The sequence below is a fragment of the Heloderma suspectum genome, chromosome 2 (assembly GCF_057233095.1).
Source record: "Heloderma suspectum isolate Gila_16-S chromosome 2, 16-S_ref, whole genome shotgun sequence".
NCBI classification, from domain to species: Eukaryota; Metazoa; Chordata; class Lepidosauria; order Squamata; family Helodermatidae; genus Heloderma; species Heloderma suspectum.
The window spans coordinates 375,020,914-375,037,413 of NC_139459.1; the positions used below are offsets into that span (position 1 = coordinate 375,020,914).

General features: G+C 48.3%; 2 protein-coding genes and 1 non-coding gene across 3 annotated transcripts in view; all 3 read right to left on the reverse strand.

Moving 5' to 3' along the window:
* Positions 1-4,733: 4,733 nt before the first annotated feature.
* On the reverse strand, positions 4,734-16,253 carry LOC146356208 (uncharacterized). The gene is made up of 8 exons (XM_084831872.1): positions 15,669-16,253; positions 15,193-15,319; positions 14,454-14,536; positions 13,835-13,961; positions 10,626-11,753; positions 10,358-10,470; positions 10,235-10,281; positions 4,734-8,584 (listed from the first exon to the last, which is right to left on the reverse strand). Exons 1-8 carry the CDS (start codon positions 16,110-16,112, stop codon positions 8,350-8,352), a joined length of 2,304 nt encoding a protein of 767 aa, XP_084687998.1. The 5' UTR covers positions 16,113-16,253; the 3' UTR covers positions 4,734-8,349.
* TRNAA-GGC (transfer RNA alanine (anticodon GGC)) lies at positions 7,621-7,692 on the reverse strand. The gene has a single exon. It is a non-coding gene; the product is annotated as a tRNA-Ala (tRNA).
* The window catches only part of LOC146356210 (uncharacterized), a 53,461-nt gene continuing 53,111 nt past the window's right edge, over positions 16,151-16,500 (reverse strand). The window contains 1 exon segment of the mRNA XM_084830040.1: positions 16,151-16,259. Coding sequence (XP_084686166.1) covers positions 16,151-16,259 — 109 coding nt within the window.

Here is a 16,500-nt window from a genome sequence, read left to right on the forward strand (position 1 = left end):
TTGTGTTCCATTACGCCAGAAGGAGCGAGAAAGCAGAGACGGTGCTCCCAGCAATGGGGGGAAGGGGGGGACGACAAAAGGAAGAAATCACAGGAAGCCACATTGTGGGCTATAGCCATCCTAAGCCTAGCTGACGCTGAATTGCAGACCGGAAGGTCAGCAGGACAGCAGTTCAAGACCCGAGCGCTGCGTGACGGAATGAGCTCCCGTCTTCAGTCTCAGCTTCTGCCAACCTAGCAGTTCGAAAGCAAGAAATTTTTGTTGTTCAGTCGTTCAGTCGTGTCCGACTCTTCGTGACCCCATGGACCATAGCACGCCAGGCCTTCCTGTCCTGCGCTCTCTCCCGGAGTGTGCTCAAGTCCATATTCATTGCAGTAGATAAATAGGTACCACTTTGGCGGGAAAGGTAACAGCATTCCGTGCACCTGGGTGTTCAGTCATGCCGGCCACATGACCACGGAAGCGTCTTCGGACCGCGCTGGCTCTTCAGCTTAGAAATGGAGATGAGCACCACACCCTAGAGTCGGACACGACTGGTTGGGGACACCTTTTTAACTAACTGCGGCATGGCCCCCTTCCAGTAACTTGCAGGCTAGGTTGCAAAATTACCAACACAAAGTGGACGGACCTCTTCTCTTACTTCACTTCAAGAAAGAAAACCAGCCCGCAGGCCTGTTATTTAGATTACCCTTCTCCAGCCAGTGTGGTATAGTAGTTAGAGTGTTGGACTGGGACTCAGGAGAACTGGTTCTAGTCCCCACTTGGCCATGAAGCTCACTGGCTGACTTTGGGCCAGCCTCCGACTGTCAGGCTAACCTACCTCACAGTGTTGTTGTGAGGATAAAAAGGGAGAAGAGGGGGACCCTTTAATCTGCTTTATGGTTCCTTGTAGGAGAAAACACAAAATTACAATACAACCCGGCACAATGGCCTGTGGCCAGGAATGCTGGGAGCTGTAGTCCAAAAGATCTGGAAGGCACAGGGTTGGGAAGACTGGTTTAGTGTTCTCTCCAAACCAGGGATTATGGTGTGTTGTGCCCAAACAAGCCAGGATCCATAAGACAAGCAAACAAACCATGCTGGCTGAGGGATTATGGGAGTTGTAGTCCAACACAGCTGGAGGTCACCAGGCTGGGGAACATGGATTTAGATGTTTTCACATTAGGGAAGGTAGCATACAAAGTGACCTTATGGCTACTAATACTGATGGCTCTATGCTATCTCCGATACCAGAGGCGGTGAGCCTATGTACACCAGTTGCTGGGGAACATGGGTGGGATGGTGCTGGTCCACTCATGTTCTGCTTGTGGTGGGCTTCCTACTGGGGCAGCTGGTTGGGCCCTTTGTGAACAGAATGCTGGACTAGATGGACCTTTGGTCTGATCCAGCCGGGCTGCTCTTATATTCTTATGTACCGCCTCTCAGAAAGAGATGTTCAGGAGTTGGAAAAGGTGCAGAAAAGGGTGATCAAAATGATCAAGCTGCTGGAGAGACTCCCCTATGAGGGGAGGTTACAACATCTGGGACTGTTTAGCTTAGAACAGAAGGCTGTCTGATGCTAGGGCCCTGCCTCAGCTACAGAATCGTGCACGCGTGGGTGTTTGTGTGAACCTGCTCTGATGCACACTTGTCTTGCAGGACCAGAAAAGAGGGAGGCGTGCTTTGCCAGCCACAGAGATGCCTTCTCCGGGCCAATGTGAGAGAGTCGAGATGCCTAGAATGTGTGAAGCGGAAGACAGAACTGTGGCGATTACCTGCCCTGCCTCCTGCCCTGGGGAAAGGGCTCTTTGGATCATGGCCAGGCGAAGGTAGGATCTGGGAAGCCCCAGGGGGAGAACTTCCTTCCTCCCTTCTACAAATCCTGGGGGTGCCATCCATATGTGTCAAACTGTCAATCACGTTCAAGCTCCCACAACTCTCACTGCCAGCAGCCATTCCAGCAGGCTGACCTGAGGGGGAAGCTGTCAGGATGGAAACTGAGCCAATAGAGCCCCAGAGCAGTTCTGATTCTGAGGAGGATCAGCAATCCGAGGGAGAGGAGCCAGCTCATCCCTCGCAGGCACAGCAGCTGGCAGAGATTCCTCCTGCCAGCATTCCTGGGATAGATAGTGACCCTGGCAGTGAGAGAGCGCTGGAGGGGGGCTTGCTGGACACTCAGCGCAGACGCAGGGAGCGACGACAGATGGAGGGCGCCGAAAGGAGGCACTCCACTCGTTTGGCGCTCAAACAACGGTCGCGTCCCAAGGACCCAAGGGAAAGAGGGAGGATCTCTCCATAGCCCATAAGTTCAGAGTCTTCCCACAGTTCTCCTTCAAACGGGGACCAATTGCCTTACCTGGAGCTTAGGCTACTCTGCTATCTTTCCCCAGGGCTGTTCCTTGCTTTGGCGCTAGCGACTAGTATTCTGAAAGAGTCATAAAGTAATAAAGGAATAAAGTCTTTGAAAGAATTCCTCGTCTGTGTCCTGAGTTGTAAGCCTGGGGTCAGGGACTGCCTTGTTTTACTGGTTACATATAAGCCGCCTGGGAACCTTTCTTTAGCTGGGCCGCAGGATAAATTCCCATCATGCCCAGCCAGGCTTTTTTCTTCTAAACATACATGAAGTCCCACCCTGAATGAATGAATGAGCTGATTGCCCTTATAGTAGTTCAAGGAAGAAATGGCAGGCAGAGGAGGGATAGAGGGAGGCGGGTTCTGGCTGGGTGCCCTGGGAGGGGAAACATAGGCAGCTGTGGAGGGAGGTGAGGTTGAAGGGGAAGCAGAGGAAGCCAGGGGCTGTATGGCAGGGGTAGGTAACCTGGTGTCCTCCAGGGTTTGGATCCTGATTCAAGATGGACTTCCCCGCCCCCTCCTTCCGACTGCAGCCTTTCCAGCCCACTGAGGCCAGTGGCTCAAATTTTGGTGGACCTGTGACTCTATTCTGGATTTCAGTCAGAACCAGCCAGAACTCTTAAAGAGCTCTCCAATGTGCTGGACCTTACACCCAAAATGGGTTTGGCAGTCCCCTGAAAACGCTATACAGAGTCCGGAGACCTCACTGTATAGGTTGAGCTCTAGTGTCAGGAGACAGGGGGAATCTCCCTAGGCAGCTGGGTGGGTGGCTACAAGAGAGGGCCTTCTCAGTGATGGCACCCGTCCTCTGGAACAAACTCCCCAGAGGTTCAACAGGCACCTACACTGTTATCTTTTCAGCACCAGGCAAAGACCTTTCTTTTTTTCCCAGGCATTTTAGAGCTAGTGCAAGGTGATTAAAGGTGCAATCCTATGCACATTTAGACAGCAAAACATCCTACAACTCCTAGCATTCCCCAGTCAGCATAGCCAGCTGGGGAATGCTGGATGTTGTAGGACATTTTTCCTGTCTAAACGTGTCTAGGATTGCACCCTAAGGCTCTTGTATCAATTCCTATGCTGTTTACTGTTTTGCATTATCTTGTATTGTATTCTTTCAAATATTTGTATTGTATTTTATATTTTGAACTGTACTGTAAAATGGCATGTTAGATTTTTAACTGGTTGTAATCCACCCTGAGAACATGAACTTTGGGGTGGATCAGAAGGGTACTAAATAAATATATCAAAAAAATCAGGTGGAGCGACCTTCTGCGAGCAGAGTCTTTTCTCTTGTGGAAGGCAGATCCTGGATCTAACCCTTGACGTTTTGGACTATAACCCCTATAATCTCTGACCATTACCCATGCTGGCTGAGGCTTATGGAAGTTGCAGTCCAAAACACCTCCGGGGTACCAGGCTGCCCAAGACATTTTGGTGCCTGAGGCAAAGAACAAGATGGCCTCCTCTCCCCTTCCAAGTACAAAAGCCAACTGGGCTGTTCCTTCAATGCTGACAATGGGACAGCATCCTGTGCAGCACCTGAAGGAGCAGGCTAACTTAGGGGACACAGGGCAGGCCGCTTGGCACTTTGAGGGGCTTTCAGAGGAGTCACCTAAGAACCTAGGAAGTGGAGACGGTCCATCTGACAAGCTCATTATAAAAAACTACCAGTTGGTTCCCCGCAAACAGAGTTTGTGGAGAAAAATAAATTCTATCAAAAGATTTAACTTAACTGCGTTTATTGAAACATTCAAAGTGTTACATCTTTTATCTTTATCAAACTTCCTTAAGTACAATGTTCTTGGTCTAAACTAAACATTGACTGGGTTACTTTGAACTGTAGGTGTCTCTTAACCCTTCATGATTTGTTTGCAGGCCAAATGGTACAGGCATATCATTGTACTTTGGCCTGCAGCTGTGTTTATAAAGGTGTGCAGATATTTTTTGGTGTTCATATTTGACTTTGCGCCAATATGCAATTAATTATGTGTGTTTAATCAACTTTTTTGAAATTAAAAATAAAAGTTTATAGTACATTGTTATAGAAGATGGCTGAATTCTTTTTAAAAAGCTTTATGGACATAAACAAACTGCTGACTTTGAATTATAGTGGAAACAGTTGTTATTCGTGGAATCTGTTTGTCAAGAGCTTTCCAATGAAGTGAGTTTCATGAGAATCAATCAACTGGAAGGCAGTCAGAAAGGGATGACCAACTAACTCCTGACTTTGAACTATATATATATGATTTCCTCAGTTGATCAGGCTGTGAAAATCACGGGATCTTACACAGGTGGAGATAGATATGATGATGGCATTTTAGAGAGTAGGTTGATGATTTAGTGCAAGGCCCAAGTTGAACTGCAGTTCCCACATTAACAATGGACACAAGTTTGGCTTTCCAGCGACAAATATTTTACTATACAGTGCCAAGTTGGATATGAAACCTCAAAGTAAGTATGACAGTACAACAGATATGCCCCTCTCCCCAATGCACTGGTAGAGAGATGCCCCTCCCGATCTCTACCCCTGACAAACTTACACCACACTGCTATGCTGGCCAGGCTGGACCTGAACAACCTGTACCTGTTGCTTTTGGACCAGGGACTGACAAAGCACACTGTCAGAACCAATTGTCCAGTCTTCCCTTCTTCCTCCTGGAGCCTTTCAAACTTTGCACATGCTCAGGAGTCTGGACCTGAAGGGCCTGAATGTTGCCAATTCTTTATACTTCATCCTGTCCCATCCCTGAATGATAGTTGTCAATTGCCCTCAAGGTCTCTTCCAATGACCATGAAGCGTTCCTTTTGTTATTACATCTTCAGCCTTTATATTAATGAGCCCTCTTTTGTTTAGAGATTACTGTATGTTCTTTGGAGTTGATCCCCAATTGCTGTCTTTATGTGTGCCAAGGCCCTTCTCTAAACAAACTCATTCACTCTTCATCTCCACCTCCCTACAACTTCTTCGGCAGTTCATAGAGGGAACATTGAGCGATCACAACAAATGTACATCTTGGAGGACGCTTCTACAAATGCAACACTTGAAACATTTGCAACATTTGAAACACCTTGGTGCCTCCTGGGGGTGTTTCCACAACAACGGAAGGCGAAGCGAATGGAAGAGTACTGGATTTTTTTAAAAAAGGAATTAGGTTTGCTGCGCTTTGGTCCATGCAGGGCTCCACAAGCGAGTGCTCCACACCAATAAAAATCACTCCCCAGAACATACTTCTGGGTGGGGCTGAACGTCATCTGGCTGGCAGGGCCTGCTCAACCCATAAGAGAAGCTTCCCCACCCCAGGCTCTCCTCACCTTTCCCCTGAAGCCCAGATGTGCCTGCATTTCAGGAACAAGCCTCACTTAGCACAATGGGAGGTACTTCTGAGTAGACACGTTTGTGCTGGGAAACACCTTCTCTTGTGATAAAAGTCACTCCTCTCTCTCTCTCCTCCCTGCACCAAGTACTTTCTTAAAGCAACAATTATTAAAATAACAGAGTTTTCTCCCTGCCAAACAATCTCCTGCTCTCTCTCTCTCGCCTCCCACACCTTACTTTGTTAAATTAACAATCAGTAGAGGAGGACCACAGTGTTCTAGCTGCCATACTGTATCAAAGGAAGCTTCAACATTAAGGCTCCTAAATGCGTTATTTCGATTCATAGGAACCTAAGTGACTGTCAAGGGCTCCTTGGAGGCCTCTCTCAGTCTAATCCAGTAGCCAAGTCCAGACACAGACAAAGGGATTCCTTTCAAAGCTTTATTCTTCTTTTACAACTTAACAACTCTACTGTTTGCAACTAGATCTGAGCAGCACAGTACCTATGCCCTAAGTTGGAACAGTTGGTCCCCATTTGAAAGGGAATTAGTGGCAGACCCCTGAACTTAAGGACTAGGGAGAGTCCCTCCCCTTTTCCCTTGGATCCTCTGGGCGCAGCCATTGTTTGCGCGCCAACCAGGCACTACGCCTCCTTTCTGCGCCCTCCATTTGGCGCCGCTCTCTGCGTCAGCATCACGTGTCCACCAAGTCTGCTTCCCGCGCTCTGTCACTCCCTGGACTGCTATCTAAGCTAGGAACGCCGGAGGGAGGACTCTCCGTCAGCTGTTGGCCCTGGGAAAGAGGAGCGTGCTCCTCTCCCAGGAGCGACTGCTCTTTCTCAGAATCAGAACTACTCGGGGATTCTATGGGCTCAGTGTCCACCCTGACAGTGACTCCCTGGAGTGTGCATTTTGGGGACAAGCCTCATTGAGCACAATGGGAATTACTTCTGAGTAGACACACATATGTTTGAGCTAGGAAAGACAGGGGGATGGGGCATAGGGATAGGAAACCAGCCACCTTTCTAACCCAATGCTGCGCAGGATCCCTATAATGGAGGTGTGAAGGAGTCACTTCCTAAGGCAATAAACCAAACAATGGAGCATTGGAGCCTCGAGATTGCGCTTTACAGCCTTTAGGGCATTTGTGCTTTAAACTATGCCATTTCAGTTGAGGGGGATCCCTGTAAATTCTGATGTACGCATTCAGGGGACAAGCCTCACTGAGGACAATGGGAGTGACTTCTGAGGAGACACTAACTAGTTTGTTCTGGAAAACACAGGGACAGGAAACACCCCTTTGACCGGGGTCACGGTAAAAGGCACACCCCTAGGCAGGCCTAGCATACCCAAGGCAAATGCAGGGGTTGGAGCACACAACAACTCTACCGCCAAGAACCTGACTTAAGGTAAAGAACTGGACTTTAAACAGTTTCAGAAAATCCGCTTTTTCTGTGAAAAGCTCCGGGGTGGCTCCTGGATGGCCGCAACATCATGTATCCCTAACCACCTCCAAATGCAGCCGGCTCGAGTAAATTGCTCATGGAGCAAGTTCACCTTGCGCCTCCTGGTCTACACGGCTACCTCCGTGGGCCGTTCAGGAAGGTTCTAGAAAGAATCTAAGTGAATACAGGAGAAAGGAGAGAAATTAAAGGAACAACTTTAGCAAAGACAGGAAAGACAGATTGACAGGCATATATGGAGGAAACCGGGGGTGTGAGGGACCCTATTTTACTCTAAGCTATGTAAAGGCTTATGAATACATAGCAATAGGAAGCAAAATATAGAAACATGGCAAAAATAAAAGAGCAGTGTTCCAGCAGCCGCTCTTCCTTGTGCTCTGCCTTTTTTAGGGACACAGGAAACTGCCTGCACCCAAGTCAGACCCTTGGTCCATCTAGCCCAGTATTGTTGACATGGACCGGCAGCGGCTCACCAGGGTTCCAGGCAGGACTCTTTCCTAGCCCTACCTGGAGAAGCCGGGGATCAAACCCGGGACCTTCTGCACGCCAAGCAGGGGCTCTACCACTGAGCTACAGCCCCTCTGCTAAAACACTGGATAAAATGTGCACAGTCATTGGCTATGCTGGTTAAAAAGCTCCACCAAATGTAAGGTTCACAAATGGGTTGAAGGTTCTTCAGCACTTAATTTAAAAAACAAGAATGCCTGGTGGACTGTTCTAGTGTTCGAGAGTGGCACTCATTTTTGGAAATAAAGAGTTTCCTTTAATGGAAATTTCCCATGAAAACTGATCTCACATTACATTTATTGGACTTTAAGGGTAGATAAACGGGAGGACTTCACACAGCGCAGAGTTAAACTATGGAGTTCGCTACTACAGGATGTGGTGATGGCCACCAATTTGGATGGCTTTAAAACAGGATGGGACAAATTCTTGGAGAACAAGGCTATCGATGGCTACTAGTCCTGATAACCTTATGCTACCTGCAGCATCAGAGGCAGGATGCCTATATACACCACTTGCTGGGGAACATAGGTGGGAGGCACTATTGCATTCATGTCCTGCTTATGGGTTTCCCACAGGCAACTGGTTGGCCACTGTGTGAACGGAATGCTGGACTGAATGGACCCTTGGTCTGATCCGGCACAACTCTTCTTATGTTCTTAAAGAGCCACATGATTCTTTGATGCTGTTGCCAAAGATTTAAGCTGGCTCTATTTCTTTACACAAGCATCCTTCAAATGGATCTAAGATGTAAAGTGAGAGCTGTAGTCTCACTGAAGCACTTTCCGCAGTCTAGACATTTCTCTACTTTTCCTCCTGTGTGTGTCCTTTGATGGAAGAGACCTGATCTCTGAGTAAAGCTCTTTCTGCATTCAAAACATTTAAATGGTTTCCCTCCTGTGTGAAGTCTCTCATGTACAGTAAAGTGTGAGCTCTGCCTAAAACTCTTTCCACATTCCAGGCATTTACAGTCAGGGCCAGAAATATTGGAACAAGGATAACTGCTTTGGCAGTTGGCCTCCATACAGCACCACATTGAATTTGAAAGGAAACACACGCAGATGGGAGTGAAGTCAGGACTTCCAGCTGTAATTCAAGGGGTTTGACAAAAGTGGGGCACTAACCATTCAGGAAGGACAGCCAGGGGCATACACACACACCCATCATTGGTGGCTCATAAGTAATGGAAGGAATGGCTGCCAAGCAGCTGCATGGCCAGGTGTGGCCTGTTTCCTGGGTACCCCATGAGCAATCAAGCAGATAAAAAGCCTGGAGGTGGTTCTGAGTGTTACATTTGCATTTGGTAGCTGTTCACTGGAACTCCCAACATGAGGTCCAAAGAGGCGTCCATGTGAGTGATGGAGGCCATCATTAGGCTGAGGAAACAACATAAACACATCAGAGATAGCAAAAACATTGGGAGTGGCCAACACAACAGTTTGGAACATCCTGAAAAAGAAGGAATTAACCAGCAAGCTCAGCAACAGCAAAAGGCCTGGAAGACCACGAAAGACAATTAAAGTGGATAACTGCAGAATTCTGCTCATGGTGAAGAGGAACCCTTTCAAAACATCTAGTCAGGTCAAGAACGCTCTTGCGGAGGTAGGCATGTTATTGTCAACATCTACAGCCAAGAGACGGCTTTGTGAATGTAAATACAGAGGCTTCACAACAAGGTGCAAACCACTGGTAACGCTCAAGAATAGACAGGCCGGATTAGCCTTTGCCAGCAAACACCTAAAAAAGCCTGCCCAGTTCTGGAATAAGATTCTTTGGACTGATGAAACCAAGATTAACTTGTACCAGAATGATGGGAAGAGAAAAGTATGGAGAAGGAAAGGAACAGCTCATGATCCAAAGCATACCACATCATCTGTCAAACATGGTGGAGGCAGTGTTATGGCATGGGCATGTATGGCTGCCAATGGAACCAGGTCACTGGTGTTTATTGATGACCTGACTGCTGATAAAAGCAGCAGGATGAATTCTGAAGTGTATAGGTCTACACTTTCTGCTCAGATTCAGCTGAATGCTGCCAAACTGATAGGACGCCGCTTCATATTGCAGATGGATAATGACCCAAAACATACAGCAAAAGCAAGAGTTTCTCAAGGCAAAGAAGTGGGATGTTCTTCAATGGCCAAGTCAGTCACCTGATCTCCACCCAATAGAGCATGCTTTTCACTTACTGGTGACAAGACGGAAGGCAGAAAGACCCACAAACAAGCAGCAGCTGAAGGCAGCTGCAGTAAAGGCCTGGCAAAGCATCTCAAGGGAGGACACTCAGCATTGGGTCATGTCCATGGGTTCCAGACTTCAGGCAGCCATTGACTGCAAAGGATTTTCATCCAGGTATTAAAGGAGACCCTTAAGTTTGAAATGATGTTGGTTTGTTCCATTACTTATGAGCCACCGATGATGGGTGTGTGTGTATGCCATTCAGGCTGTACTTCCTGAATGGTTAGTGCCCTCCTTTTGTCACACCCCTTGAATTACAGCTGAAAGTCCTGACTTCGCTCCCATCTGGGTGTGTGTCCTTTCAACTTCAGTGTGGTGGTGTACAGAGTCCAACTGCCAAAACAGTTATCCTTGTTCCAGTATTTCTGGCCCTGACTGTATATGGTCTCTGCCCTGTGTGTGTTCTCTGATGCCAAGAAAGGCACAACTGAGCAACAAAGCTTTTGCTACAGTCTGAGCACTTATATGGTTTCCCATTAGTAGATGGTGTGGTGTCTAATGACTCTTTGCTTCCTACAGAAACTCTTTCCACACTGCAAGCACTGATAAGGTTTCTTCCCTGTATGAATCGTTAGATGGGAAGAAATTTGCACATTCCACATAAAGCTCTCCCCACTCCAGGCATTTAAACGGTTTCTCCCGGGTGTGTGGTGCTGAGTAAGGTATTTCCTCAGACGGAAGCTCTTTCACACTCCGCACCCTGAAATGGTTTTGCTCCTGTGTGGATGCTTTCGTGTTTAATTAAGTTTCTCCTTTGACAGCTCTTCCCTTACTCCAGGCATTTAAACGGGTCCTCCGCAGTGTGGGTGCTTTGGTGGTCCATAAGTTTTCTCCTCAGAGTGAAGCTCCTTCCACACTCCAAGCACTGATAAGGTTTCTCGTCTCCATGGGTCATTAGATGGGAAGTCAGTTGCCCATGCCACATGAAGCTCTTCCCACACTCCAAGCATTTAAATGGTTTCTCCCCTGTGTGGGTTCTTTGATGGTCTGTCAGGGTTCCGCTCTGACTGAAGCTCTTTCCACACTCCAAGCATTTAAATGGTTTCTCCCCTGTGTGGGTTCTTTGATGGTCCATAAGTGTTCCCCTCTGACTGAAACTTTTTCCACACTCCAGACACTGAAATGGTTTCTCCCCTGTGTGGATAGTTTGATGGTTAATGAGAGTTGCCTTCTGACAGAAACTCTTTTCACATTCGAGGCATTTAAATGGTTTCTCCCCTGTGTGGGTTCTTTGGTGCTCAGTAAGTTTCCCCTTCCGACGGAAGCTCTTTCCGCAGTCTGCACACTTAAATGGTTTTACTCCTGTGTGGATAGTTTGGTGGTTAATGAGAGTTGCCTTCTGACAGAAACTCTTTTCACATTCGAGGCATTTAAATGGTTTCTCCCCTGTGTGGGTTCTTTGGTGCTCAGTAAATTTTCCCCTCTGACGGAAGCTCCTCCCACACTCCGCACACTTAAATGGTTTCACTCCTGTGTGGATGCTTTGGTGTTCAATGAAGTTTCCCCTCCGATAGAAGCTCTTTTCACATTCAGGACATTTAAATGGTTTTTCCCCTGTGTGGATTCTTTGGTGCCTCACAAGGTTTGTCCTCTGACAGAAGCTCTTTCCACACTCAGAGCAGTGAAATGGTTTCTCCCCTGTGTGAGTTTTCCAATGATAATATAGGCCTGATTTATAACTGAAGCTTTTCCCACATGCTGGGCACTTATACCCTTCCTTTCCATTGGCTATTTTTTCTTGGACTGAGACTTCATGGATGTCGCCCCCTTCATTAGCAGAAGACGCATCTTGTTGTTTCTGTTTTACTCCACTTCTCTTGTATCCTCCCTTTTTACATCTGTATCCTTCCAGTAACCCACTGGGTGGTTCTGTCTCACTCTTCCTCTCCCATCCATCTGCTGTTGGAATCAAAAGACAGAAGAGGAGTCAGAGCCCAAGAAAAAGATGGAGCCTCAAATGAGGAAACAGAGACACTGGAGAGTTACCTTCAGCCAAGGTAAACAACACTGATCCACATATTAGAATTTTAGCCCTTGACGGGACCATGGAGGTCCTTTCATCCAACCACCTGCTCATGGCAGGATCTGCAATGCAGGATGCAGCTACAACAGCCCTGACAGATGGCCATCCAGCCTCCGCTTAAAAACCTCCAAACCAGCGGAGGCTGGTGAAGCCCATTTTGGTGGGGCTGTGAATCCATTCTGGGTTTTACTCAGAAACATCCAGAACTCTAAAGCAGCTATCCATGGTGCTGACCGATGCCCCCCAAATAGGTTCAGCACCTTGGATAGCTCATTTAGGGTTCTGGCCGCTTCAGACTGAAACCCAGAATGGAAGCACAGCCCCACCGAAATCGGAGCCACCAGCCTCCACTGCTCCAAACCCAAAGTGTTTATTCAGCGCAGGGATAAGCAGTGTGGTGCCTGTGGGAACCAATGGGCCCCAGACACCTTCCTTGGCACCCACCTTGGAGCCCTACTCCTCCCACTTTAAAAGAATGAACACGTTTTCTTACCAGCACTTGGGATTGCAGGGATCAGAAATGTTCCCCCCCGCCCCTGACACCTTTCTTGGCATCCACCTCCCACTTTTTAAAAGAAATCCTACTTGGGATTGCTGTAAAATAGGTTTCTGTTGGTGCTGAAAATTGTGGGTTCAAAGGAGTTCAGTGTTTTGGGCCTCAGCCCCCACCTCCGCCTTGTGCTCAGGCTCAGGCATGTCCCTTGTCATGCCTCCCATGACAGCCATTTTGTGGTGGTGCTGACAGGCCCAAAATAATGTCCCACCCCCAATTTAGTTCAATGCTCTTTCCAGATATTAGAACATAAAAACACTTATTACAGCAAAATAATAAAACCAGGATAAATTAAGACATGTAAAAGAAATTTACATGTCTTAAAATTTAAAAGAAAGTTTCCCAAATCTCCCACACTGGAAGCGTTCAAGACGAGGCTGGACGGCCATCTGTCAGGGATGCTCTGACTTGGATTCCTGCATTGAGCAGGGGGTTGGACTCGATGGCCTTGTAGGCCCCTTCCAACCCTGCTACTACTATTCTATGATTCTATGAAATTGAACAGAATATAGAATACAACTATTCATAAAATGATGAAGTAAATGCTAAACAGACATGCATAGTTAACATAAAATCAGCAACCAAATTCACGTTATAAACCAGGAGTCCCCAACCCAGAGCCCATGAAGCTCTCCGCTCCCTCCTCCCTTCAAAATAATTGCTTTTAACAACCTTGGAAAATTTTAGGGCAGCCTTCTTTCTCTCCCTTTCTAGCCACTCCCTTTCTCTCCCCAATACCCCTTTGCCTTGCTGCTTCCCCCTCCCTCCCAGCCTAACAATTTCTCTCCACCAGCCCTCTTTAGCACACTTTTGAAAAGCCAGGTCCCCGCGGCAGACATTACGTGATTAGCCACATCCTCTGTGGGAGCTGTTTTGTAGTGGTGCCCACAGCAGTTTCCCAAATTCCCAAATGTGCCCATGGTCCAAAAAGGTAGGGGACCTCTGTCAAAAGCAGTACCCGTGCCCTTTATCTCCCAAGAATTGTTACTGTCAGCCATGAATTCAGTGTGTCCGCAGTTTAATTGCCACAGAAAAATATCTGGCTGCTTGTCCTGTTTTATGCTTACGTATGCCTGCCAACAAGTTAGAACTACCTTCAGTGAAGGAGAACGTCCCCCTCCCGAGACAGTGGGTTCCACTGTCAAGCAGCCCTGTCCCTCAGGCATTTTCTTTTAAGGACTTAAAAGGAAATGTTAAACACTTTAAAAAGGACGTCTGGGGCATGGCACAAAACAGGGAAGGGAGGTGCCATATTGGAGTCACCAAGCCTGGAGGCAGCCCCTGAGCCACTTGGAAGCTAAAGGTTTCGCCTCCCAAGACAGAGGCCCACAGAATCGATGAAAAGAAGAGGATGCTGGGTGCTTATAAATAACTGGCAACTTCTGGACAAAGGGGGCGCCATACCCAGAGAGGTCACGATCCCACAGTTCTCCGCCATGACTGCCCTGTGCAGGGCCCTTTGGTCTGGATCCAAGAGAGCCCACTCCTCCTCAGAGAAGGACACAGACACATCCTCAGAGGTTACACAGCCCTGGAAGAAGAAGGAGAAGAAAAAAAGTGAATGCGTGACACTTCTTCCCCTTCTAAGGAAAATCCAAACGGGGAGTTAAGGTGAGAAGGTTGCAAGTTCAGCTGCAGAACGGAAACCTTTGCAAGTGGCAGCGACAGACTTCCTAGCGGGTGGAAGCAAAGGGAGCAGGCAGATCCTTCCAGGCTCAGAGAGACGCGCAAGAGGCAGAGACGCCCAAGGTTGGATCCAGATTGAAGCTGGATCAACTGTGCTGGTGGAAGTGAACTTCTCTGCCCCCTCCTTGCCATGGCAGCAGCCCCAGCCCCCTTAAAATGCTACACAGAGAGTAAGGAGACCCTTCTGAATGGGGGGAGCTGACATGTTGGGAGGACAGGGGGATCCCCCCAAAGAGGGTATAGTCCTTCCGTGAGTGGAGCCTTTCCTCTCTCAGAAAGCAGATCCTGGCTCCCCCATGGCTACGTTCTGCCGTGTCCCCCAGGACATCTTCCCTACCTGGTCTGGCTGCACGGCAGTTCTTTCCACTCCGCCGCAAAGAGGAGATGACCTAGAACGCATTGCCAGCATCACTTCACTGCCTATGAGGGAGACAAAGGCAACTGGAAAGTTGTGCTTGTTGTTATTATTATTAACATTTATATCCCTCATTTTTTTCCCCTTGCAAGGAAGCCAAGGCATCTTACATAGTCCTCTTCCGTTGGGCACAAATCAAACGCTACATTTAGACATCTAAGGCTTTAAATGTTTTGAAACTAAAACATTTCCCCACTATTTTTAATAACTTTGGGAGAGGATGGAGACACATCTAGGAAGTGGCCGTGTATGGAGTCAGACCACGGGACCGTACGGCACAGTATTGTCAACACCAGGGGAGGAGAAGCTCAGGCCCTGGGACTCCCCAGAAGGCCCCAGATCCTTTTCCAGTTGGTTTCCCTGCAACTGCCATTCCCCCGCCCCCCATTTCTAAAAGCTTGGCATGTCTAAAAGCTTGGCAGTAAGAGCTTGAAACCCAAATATGCTGGTACTTTGCCTCTGCCCCATTTTCCTTTCAGCCCTGCCCCACGTTGGAATGCGGCCCCCAACAGATTCTCAGAAATTGAATTTGGCTCTACCACCAAGTGACAGTCCTTTCCCAAATGCCTTAGATGTGTTCAGAGGAAAAGAGAAGCAGCTCACAGGTTTCTGACCTATTCAAGGCAGGGGGGCCAAGCACAGAGAGCCACATTAGTCTTACCCAGGGAGGTGGCCCCTCCGCCAGCCTCCGGCACGATCCACCAGGATGGCTCTCTCTGTGGGGCGCCTGACGGAGCCTTCTCGGCCTCAGGGAAATCAGGGGCCTCTTGCGCCAACAGTCCCTGGACCTGAAACAGCAACAGGGATCCCAGGCAGTAAGTGAGAAGAAGACTTAGAAGAGGAAGGGGGCATGCAAAGGACTGGGGAGTTTGGTAAGGAAAGGTGTCGGGCCATCCCCTTCCTAAAAGGCAGCAAGAGAAACTGGAGGGTTCTTTTGGGACAAGCTTTCGCTACCTGTTGCACTCTTGTTGTGTTGGAGTACAACTCCCAGCATGCCCTAGCCAGACATGCTGGCTGGGGCATGCTGGGAGTTGTAGTCCAAGACATCTGGACGGCATCAGGTTGGGGAGGGCTGTTTTAGGATGTCCTCGCTCACACCCCCAGCCATCTGAACCCAGCAGGATGAAACTCCCTCACCTGCTGTGTTTCCTGCCCCTTCTCATCTGCCTGGCTCAGGAGGAAACCTTCTGCCAGGGCCACCGCCTGGGAGCTGGTCTCCACTCCACACTCTCTCACCCAGCTCTCCATCTCTGGTGGAAGGATGGTCAGGAACTGTTCCAGGATCACCAGGTCCAGGATCTGATTTTTGGTGTGTCGCTCCGGCTTCAGCCACCGACAGCAAAGATTGTGAAGTTGGCTGCAGACCTCTCGGGGCCCCTCAGCCTCCTGGTAGCAAAACTGCCTGAAATGCTGGCGCTGTACATCTGAGCTGAAGAGGTCTTCACCCAGCATCTTCTGTACAGTTGCTTCCCAGAGTTCTCCGCTGCTGCCAACCGGGATGGTACGGGAGGCTTTTCTTGCCTCTGGGCCAACTGAATTTTGATTATCTGGCTGCAATTTGTTGTCCGAGGCAGCCTCCATCGGAGTGGACGGATCACATTCACCTTTTGCCAAGTGGTTCAAGGCAGGAAGTGCTGTAACTGCTGGGGCTTCGAAGTCTTGCAAACCCAACGTATCAAGGCAAAGAGTAGAAAACAGTCGATTCCTGTGAATGACAGGGTCTCTTCCCTGTAAGAAGGAAGTCAAACACTCAAAGAGCAGCTAGAAACCGGGGGAACCTGGAGTCATGCCAGAAGGCTGATTGCTGGGAGACTGGCTGGGTAATGTTGGGAGTTGTAGGACTTTTTTCTGTCTAAACAGGCAGAGGATTGCGCCTTAAGTTTTCTTTGCCAACTAAGAATCAGTGTTTCGTAATCCTTCCTTAAAATATAAGAATATTTACGCTCTTGCCTGACTTGTACATTTGCAC